The 10,000-nt window shown below is 42.4% G+C and overlaps 1 protein-coding gene across 5 annotated transcripts in view; it reads left to right on the top strand.

Moving 5' to 3' along the window:
* arhgap40 (Rho GTPase activating protein 40) overlaps positions 1-10,000 on the top strand; it is a 30,719-nt gene that overhangs the window by 11,617 nt on the left and 9,102 nt on the right. For all 5 annotated transcript variants that reach the window (XR_014197210.1, XM_082136394.1, XM_082136392.1 and 2 more), the window contains exons 2-8: positions 371-630; positions 3,260-3,480; positions 4,931-5,009; positions 6,557-6,708; positions 8,208-8,373; positions 8,468-8,559; positions 9,053-9,130. Coding sequence is in view for 4 of the 5 variants with exons in the window: in XM_082136392.1 (XP_081992518.1) it covers positions 371-630; positions 3,260-3,480; positions 4,931-5,009; positions 6,557-6,708; positions 8,208-8,373; positions 8,468-8,559; positions 9,053-9,130 (1,048 nt within the window). In the remaining variant the exon portion in view is untranslated. The remainder of the gene's footprint in view (positions 1-370; positions 631-3,259; positions 3,481-4,930; positions 5,010-6,556; positions 6,709-8,207; positions 8,374-8,467; positions 8,560-9,052; positions 9,131-10,000) is intronic.

The raw sequence follows: 10,000 nt of genomic DNA, 5'->3' as shown, positions 1-10,000 counted from the left end.
TTGCAGCATATTACTGTTATTCGTAAGTGTAATTCATGTATTGTGAAGCTGCAGCTTCATGCTAACGCTAAATAAATAGGATCTGTATTCCTCTGACTTCCATTTTTCCGCGCTTACACTTTTGGCACGTTTTTTTCCGCACAAATACGGCCAAAAGCAGTGCAGTCCTGTGAACGGTCAGTTCTGCAGACACGGAACAGGAAGTAGTTTGAGTTCTTCGTTTAGAACATGCATCATGAGAGCAGCTGCAACACACACACACACACACACACACACACACACACACACACACACACACACACTCATCTCTCGCTTTATCCAGTCTGGTGTTTCTTCCTCACCATTCTCTTCCTCTTACGGTGTGTTTCAGGGACTGCAGCCTCAGAGCGATGAACGCTGAGTCCTGGACGGACCCTCAGGACCCGCAGCCGGACTCTCCCGATCTCCTGAAGCCAGGCTCTCCTGATCCTGATCCCGATCCCGATCTCCTGAAGCCAGACTCTTCTAATCCCGATCCCCTGAAGCCCGACAGTTTGTGCCTCGAGTCCTTCTGGACTGAAGTGGAGAACATCCGGAGCAGCGACTCCGAGCCGGACAGCAGCCGTAGGAGAGACTCCCGACAGTCCGAAGGTACAGAGATGGAGAGACATGATGATGCTGTGAGATGAGACTGACACAAGTGTGTGTGCGTGTGTATATACAGTTGCAATGGAAATGATTCAACCTCCACTGCAAATCAGGTTTACTGGCAAAATGTACAGACTTTCAAATAAAAAATTACAAAAAGTAATTGAAATAGCTCAACACAACAAATGTTTCAAGTGCTTTCCCCAAATTTAACTGAAAATGCAACTTTTAATGACTTCTGCAGTTTCAAAATGATTCAACCCCCTGAATATAATCCCTCACAACAGCACAGATCTGCAGAACAGGTGTTGCCTCACTAATCAAGGGCTTCATTAGCTGCACCAGCTAGATAGCGAAGGCACTAAATGTTCCTAGAGACACAGTTGGAAGCATAGTTCACAAAGTTAAAGGAACAGTGGTTACTCTACCTGGACGGGGCAGGAAAAGGAAGATATCCAATGACTGTAACCAGATTTCTGAGAAGGAAAACTCTCGAGTGACTGCAGAAGACAGGCACACATGCCAGAACTCCAAGGCTACACCACTACTGACCCAAGAGCACAAGGAAAGAGCTCAAAATCATATAAATAAGCCACAGAAGTTTTGGGATTCTGTGCTGTGGAGCGATGAAACAAAACCGGAAACTTTTCGGCCCGATGGATCAGCGGTGTGTCTGGAGGAAGAAGAATGAAGCATATGCTGATAAGAACTCTTGTCTACAGTTCAGCATGGTGGATCTGTGATGCTCTGCGGCTGATTTATATCCTCTGGCACTGGAAACCTGCAGCGTGTGGAAGGAGAGATGGATTTACTGAAGTATCAGGAGATCCTAGATGAAAATGTCATGCCGTCAGAGAGGAAGCTGAAGCTTGGGCAACACTGGACCTTCCAACAGGACAGCGATCCCAAGCATACCTCAAATTCCACCAAGGCTTGGTTTCAGAAGAAGTCCTGGAAGATTCTACAGTGGCATCACAGTCACATGACTTGAACCCCATGTAAAATCTAAGGTGGGATTTCCGCACGCAATCCCAAGAATATTCCTGAACTAGAGGCCATTGCTCACGAAGATTCCTCAGAAACACTTCCAGAAACTGCTGTCTGGTCATACATCTCGTTTGCAGAAGGTCAGAACAGCAAACGGCTGTTTTACTAAGTACTAAAGATGCTTGCCATGAAGGGGTTGAATAATTTTAAGACTGCAGAGGTCATTAAAAGTTGCATTTTCAGTTGAATTTGGGTAAACCACTAGAAACATTTGTTGTGTTGAGATATTTCAATTACTTTTGTTTGATTTGTTCATTGCAAACAGCTGAAGGTCTGTACATTTTGCCGATAAACCTGATTTGCATTGGGGGTTGAATAATTTCTATTACAACTGTGTGTGTGTGTGTGTGTCAATGTCACTTTTATTTATATAGCACTATTAAAACAACACATGTTGTTCAATGTGCTTTACATCATCTCAGTAAAAAGACAATAAAAACAATAATAAAAAATGATCATCAAAAAGAAGAATACGCCATGGCAAACAAATGTGTCTTAAGTTGTATTTTAAAAACATGTACAGAGTCAGCGTCCCTAACATGTGAGGGTTATTCCAGAGTCTACAATCGCAAAGGCACAATCCCCTTTCTGGCTTAACTTGGTCCTTGGAATTTTAAGTACATTTTGAGTTGTTGATCTCGAAGTTCTTCCTGTCTGATACTCCATTAGCAGATCTGATAGATAAGCCTGTGCAAGGTCATGAAGAGATTTATACACTAATAAAAGAAGTTTAAGGGCCCTATCTTACACACAGTGCAATGCAGCGCCAAGCGCGACGCAAGTGTGTTTCGCTAGTTTCAGCCCGACGCAGTTTTCATTTTCACGTCCTGCGCCGCGATGTTTAAATAGCAAATGCATTTGCGCCCATTTGCGCGTCCATGAGCTGCTGGTCTGAGAACGAGTGTGTGTTCTGGAGCATTGTTGGAGCGTTGCTATTTTGAGGAACAGAAATAGACTGAGACATTGACTGACTGAAACCTGCTCTAAAGTCAATGGCGCAATATTTTTTTGTTATTTAATGAGTGGGTTAGTAATGTGCGCCTATAGGCGGGTCCTCAACGCTCATACACTCTGCTTATTACACACACAGGGATGCACAGCAGCACACACACATGCCAAATATTTAAAATAAAAGGATTACAATGTAAAAGATTATTATTGTGTACATAAAGATATGGTGGAATCCGGCTTGTCCCATTGATGGTCTGCTTGAGCTTTAACCACACACACACACACACACACACACACACACACACACACACAGCTTCTTAATTAAGAGAATAGGGACAAAACACACACATTACTCATTAAGATAATAGGGACGACCCTTTTAAACTATGCGCCGGGAGCACCGACCATTTTTCCCATCGTTAAACAAGCAAAAGTGGATTCGGACACGCCCTCAGTGAACTTGTGCCGTGCGCTTTAGACCATGAGCTTAGATCATTAAAATATGGCCCTTACAACAATCCTATACTGTACAGGAAGCCAATGCAGAGAGACCAACGACGGAGTGATGTTCAAGTTTTTTTATATTCATTAATAATCTTGTGGCTCAATGTGTGTGTGTGTGTGTGTGTGTCAGACGGCGAGCAGGACGAGCTCTGGCTGCTGGATGCTGGTTTGTCTCCACTGGTAACCGGTGAAGAAGAGGACGAGGATAAAGCTGTTCTGTTTTCGACTCTCACTAAGACTCAAGCAGCAGCGGTTCAGAAGCGCATTGACTCGTACACACTCTCACTGCGCAAGAGGAACAAAACACCACCGAGACACGTCAGAGACGTCTTCACACACCCTATCGCTCAGGTAACAACACACCTGTGAGTGTGTGAGTGAGTGTGTGTGAGTGTGTACCTACTTAACTATATTTTGGGGACAAATTTGTACCAAAAGTGACCAAAACCTGACAAAATCTCCAAAAACCTCCTTAAGCGACGTCCTAATTTTAAAATCTGGTATAAAAGTAAAGTAATTAAAGCGGACATATCATGAAAATCTGACTTTTCTTTTGTTTAAGTGCTATAATCTATAATCTATAATCGGGTCCCAGTGCTTCTACCAACCCAGAAAACGTGAAAAGTGAAACCCAGTAACTGTGTTCTGGTGAGCCTTTCTCTGCAAACATGTTATAAAATAAGCCAATCAGATTTCGCTCCCCTTCTGACGTATGAAGAGGATCTTATTATAATATTACCGGCCCTTAATCTGCACGTTTACACACACCAGCCGACATTTGGTTCCACAAGCGACAACAGAGACCAGTTCTAACACAATGATGAAGATCCAGCAAAGCCTGAAACTGTTGTGTGGTTGAGCACAGACGAGCACTGAACACTATTGACCAGAACATGTCACCGCTGTCTTATAAACACCTCAGGAACTGTGGACACTTGTGGAGAAGTTAAACATGATGATGAGATGATCAATGTAACTCCACAACAACTACAGAAATGTCTCCACTAACATTCAGAAACTCTTCCTGAGTCTCTCCGTAAGGCTGCACTCGCTACTGGTTATTCTGGGATTCTGGATGAGTGAGATTGGCCTGTTCTGTTATTGCCGGAGTTTCTGAAGCTCGTGTAAAGACTCCGCCCTCTTCTGAACGGAGGCGGAGCTAAAGCTCATTTGCTTTTATAGGGACACACACAAAAACGTCTCATTTTTACTCACAAATTTGACAAGCTATAATAAATGATCTGGTATTTTGAGCTGAAATTTCACAGACACATTCTGGGATCGCCATAGATTTATATTACATGTTGTGAAGAGGGGCATAATATGTCACCTTTAAGAGAATAGGAACAACCCTTTTAGACCATGCGCCGGGAGTGCCGACCATTTTTCCCGTCGTTAAACTAGCAAAAGTGGATTCGGACGCCCTAAGTGCGCTTAGATCATTAAAACAGGGACCTTTATATCCAAAACTCTTAATTTCATATCGCTCAGCACGACTCTTTCTGTAATAAAACTATGATTTGAACTCTTTAATAGTGAGATTGAAAGACATCATGCAAAAAAAGTGTGTTGATGCCCCAGTGTTTTTTGTTGTATTACGACAAAATCTGTGTTCAGAAATAGTCAGTCGTGGCATTTGTAAAGGCCTGTGTGTGTTCGTGCTCCACAGCAGACAATACCACACTCACGTCATGTCAGATCATATCACTGGCACCTGAATAAAGGCTTGAATTCAGAGATAACACATTGTGTGTGTGTGTGTGTGTGTGTGTGTGTGTGTAACTAATTGTTTTCTATTCAGTCAGCAGTTCCTGAGGCACGCAACAGCGAATCTGACATGCACAGAAACATGGACAGTGTGACAAAGACACAACGATCAGGTACACACAAACACACACACACACACACACACAGATTCTCTCTCTCTCTCTCTCTCTCTCTCTCTCTCTCTCTCTCTCACTCACACACACACACACACACACACACACATTCTCTCTCTCACATACACAAACACTCTCTCTCACACACACACACACACACACACACACATTCACTCACTCACATACACACACAGACACATGGCGCTTTTCGACTGCATGGTACGGTACGGCTCGGTTCGGTACGGCTCACTTATGGCGCATTTCCACTGCATGGTACGGTACGGTACGGCTCGCTTCGGCTCGCTTTAAATGGTACCACCTCTGTTGAGGTTCCAAGCGTACCGTACCGATACTAAAATGTGATGTGAAAACACTGCAGATCACTGATTGGTCAGACAGAATCATCACTACCAGCGTCATTGTATTTTGTACATTGTATTGCATGGTGGTGGTAGCGCAATGGATAAGACACATGCCTTTGGTGTGAGAGACCCGGGTTCGAATCCACTGTGAGACACCAATGTGTCCCTGAGCAAGACACTTAACCCCTAGTTGCTCCAGAGGCGTGCGACCTCTGACATATATAGCAATTGTAAGTCGCTTTGGATAAAAGCGTCAGCTAAATGAATAAATGTCAAATGTAAAATGTATTTACGACATGAGACACTAAACCCGCTAGATTTAAATATCCAGTAGACAACAGCCAACGCTGTAGCGCCTGTTTTAAAAGTATTTGCTTAAAAAAAAAAAAAGAGTATAAACGTATTAAATTCGCATTTAATATGATGATGTAATGGCAGTAGAGACGGTAACTATAACGATCAGTCCCACCCACTGTGAAGCGGTACTAACTGCAGTGGAAAAGCAACCGAGCTAAAGCGAACCGAACCGTGCCGTACCGAGCCAAGTCGTACCACGCAGTGGAAAAGCGAAGCGAGCCGAACCGTTCCGCGCCGAGTCGAACCATGCAGTGGAAAAGCGCCAATACACACCCTCTCACACACACACGCATACATACACTCACACACACACTTTTCTATTGGCTGAGAAGCTAATAAGCTTCTATTGATTTGGCAACAATACAGTGAGACAACATTTTTTTTTTGCAAGAGTTTTGCAGAGATACTTTGATTTTGGTGAAGATCTTTGACGCCTGTTTACATGGAAGCTAAATGTAAGATGTAATGCTGGAATGAAACGCTACAGTCTCATGATCTTAAAGGGCCGGTCTGTTCATTATTCAGTGTTATTTTCAGCTGCATATCTTCACCTGTCACATCTAGTAATATAAAGAGCATATGTGTGTTTAATAATAGTAAAATGCTTCAGATTCAGAGAGATGGAGCCGTAATCTGCCAGAGCTTTGATTATACGAGCATGAATGCAGAATGTGCCCTTTGAACACAAGATGCAATTTCCTGCCTTTTCATATGGAAATTATATTCAAATGGTTCAGATACGGAACGCTTCCCGCTGTCAATAGAACAGCCATTAACAGTGCGTGTGTGTGTGTGTGTGTGTGTGTGCGTGTGTGTGTGTGTGTGAAGCTGTCAGTGGGCAGGAGACTCAAGGGCTACAGATGGAGGAGATCTTTATCACAGACGTGGCGTATTGTGAACAAGCGGCCATCTTACTGAAACAAGCCAAACTACCACAGAACAACAGCAGCCAGTGCAGGAGAGATGATGGGACACTGCCGGTGAGACTGACTGTCTGTCTGACTGTCTGTCTGTCTGTCTGTCTGTCTGTCTGACTATATATCTGTCTGTCTGACTATCTATCTGTCTGTCTGTCTGTCTGTCTGTCTGACTGACTGTGTGTCTGACTGTCTGTCTGTCTGTATGTCTGTCTGTCTGACTATATATCTGTCTGTCTGTCTGACTATCTGTCTGTCTGTCTGTCTGACTGACTGTGTGTCTGACTGTGTGTCTGTCTGTCTGACTGACTGTGTCTGTGACTGTGTTTCTGACTGTCTGTCTGACTGTGTGTCTGACTCTGTGTCTGACTGTGTGTCTGACTGTGTATCTGACGGTCTGACTGTGTATGTGACTGTCTGTCTGACTGTGTGTCTGACTGTGTATCTGACTGTCTGACTGTGTATGTGACTGTGTGTCTGACTGACTGTCTGTCTGACTGTGTGTCTGACTGTGTATCTGACTGTCTGACTGTGTATGTGACTGTGTGTCTGTCTGACTGTGTGTGACTGTGTCTGTCTGACTGTCTATCTGACTGTCTGACTGTGTGTGTGTCTGTCTGTCTGACTGTGTATGTGACTGTGTGTCTGACTGACTGTCTGTCTGTCTGACTGTGTGTCTGTCTGACTGTCTGACTGTGTCTCTGACTGTGTGTCTGACTGTGTATCTGACTGTCTGACTGTGTGTGACTGTGTCTGTCTGTCTATCTGACTGTCTGACTGTGTGTCTGACTGTGTATCTGACGTCTGACTGTGTGTGACTGTGTGTCTGTCTGACTGTGTGTGACTGTGTCTGTCTGTCTGACTGTCTATCTGACTGTCTGACTGTGTGTCTGTCTGTCTGACTGTGTGTCTGACTGTGTATCTGTCTGTCTGACTGTGTTGTGACTGTGTGTCTGTCTGACTGTCTATCTGACTGTGACTGTGTCTGACCGTGTGTCTGTCTGACTGTCTGTCTGACTGACTGTGTGTGACTGTGTATTTGACTGTGAGTCTGTCTGACTGTGTGTCTGACTGTGTATGTGACTATGTTTCTAACTGTGTGTCTGACTGTCTGTTATATAGAGGGTAATAATGTATAGCGATGGGGGAAAAATCCATACAGCATAGTCTCACAATATTTATACACAGACGCCAAGTCTCCATCCTTTCAGGGAATTTCTTTTCCTGAATTTCGGTTCAGAGTTGTGAGTATGGTGCATAATTTTACTGCAAGCTCTGTCTAAATGTCTAAAATACGAGAAAGGACAAAAAGGAGGAAATATATATAATATATATATATATATACCTATATATATGAATATATTGCAGTTATAATAAATATAAAATGTTTAAAATCGTAATAATGAAATATCGTGATAAGCCTCCGGTGATTCCCATCCCTACTAAAAATGAGTCGATCATATTTGTCTATCACTAATAATATTACTGAAATAAAAACAGTTTAGAAGTATGATCAAGCATCTCACCTCCTCTCTCTCTCTCTCTCTCTCCCTCTCCCTCAGAGGGTCGTCTGTCCGCAGTGCCGGTTAGGAGTGACCCGTGTCGTGGATCTTTCCCATCAGGACCTGAAGAAGGTCCGCCAGTTGGCGCTGATTGACATGACGGCGCTGTGTGACCTTCTGGAGCTCGAGGTCAAACGACACAAAACCTGCAAAAGGAAAATCCCTGGTGAGTATCCTGTCATTTCCTGTCACCTGACCTCATCCGTTTCGATCTGTGTCAGTAATAATCAGAATGTGTCAAATGTCTTCCCGTTTGTCAGAGAGCTGTTTGTTTGGCGTTCCTCTCGCCTCATTGGTGGAGAGCGATCAGAAGATCAAACCCAGCACTCAGATCCCACTCTTCCTCCAAGCAGTACGTGATGACATCATTTCCTGTTTCACTCACACACACACACACACACACACACACACATTCTCACACATACACTCTCTCACACACACACACACACACACACACACACACACACACACACACACACACACACACTCACTTTCACACATACTCAAACACTCACACACATACACACTTACACTTAAATACTCACACACACACACACATTCTCACACACACACACACACTCTTTCTCCAAGCAGTATGTGATGACATCATTTCCTGTTTCACCTCTCACGTTATGCTCCAGTTATTACGTAGCTCTCTGAAGTGGAAACATTCGAAAACGATGCGCATGTTTAGTCATGTGACGAATATTGTATTAACTTTTACAGTGTTGCTAAAGGTAAATGTTACTTTGTAACTTTGTTACTCCGTGGCTACTTCCGTTTCATCGTGACTTTAAAAGTTCGACTCTTGGGTGTTTTCAATGTGAATGTTTTCTTGTTTTCAGCTTCTGTCGTTTCTGGAGAAGAAAGGTCTTGATTCTGAGGGGATCCTGCGGGTTCCAGGCTCTCAGGCCAGAATAAAAGTAACATAAAACATTATTATAAACTAATAAGCAGTAACATTGTGTCCATTGAAGTGCTTGTCTGAAACGTTGTATTACTCGTGTTTAATGACTCTTTAAGATGAATCGCTTGTTGTATTCCTCATCTGGCATCTGATTAGTGCTGGGCAACGATTAATCGCATCCGAAATAAAAGTTTGTGTTTACATAATATATGTGTGTGTGCTGTGTATAATTATTTTGTATATATAAATACACACACATGCATGTATATATTTAAGAAATATTTGCATGTACTGTGAAACCAAAAATTATTCAGACTTTTTTCACTAGTGTGTGCAGGACACTATAGTCAAGTTATGTAAGTGAGGAGAGAAAAAATTGTAAACTGTGACATATTACACCCCAAACTCTTCATACAGTGACTACCAGTGACATTTATAAACATTTGGGACCAAAAACTTTCAAAGGTCACTTTGACCTGATCGTGTTTTGTCTTTAATTGCTAATGCTCTTTTTACACACAGACTGAACAAAATGAAGCATTGCTTGGTGATTGGTTGAGCTAAACTGGTATTATCTAATTGTGTAGTTAAATTTAACAGCTGACAGATATTCAACATAATTCATGTGTGAGACAGTCTAACAGAAGGACGGACAAAACCAGTCAAATATCAACTGAGTTCTGCTCATATTTTATTACCATTTTCTAAACTATAGTGAATAAACTGTGATAATGTGAGAAATGTTGAAGGTGTCTGAATAAATTTTGGTTCGACTGTAAATACTGTATATATATATATATATATATATATATATATATATACATACATAATATTATATTATATATATATATATTTTATATATAAATAACACATTTTCTTAAATATA

This window comes from Leuciscus leuciscus (genome assembly GCF_965113295.1).
Source record: "Leuciscus leuciscus genome assembly, chromosome: 14".
Taxonomy (NCBI): domain Eukaryota; kingdom Metazoa; phylum Chordata; class Actinopteri; order Cypriniformes; family Leuciscidae; genus Leuciscus; species Leuciscus leuciscus.
Note: the sequence above shows the minus strand (reverse complement) of the source record. Positions and strands in the feature narration are given on the sequence as shown.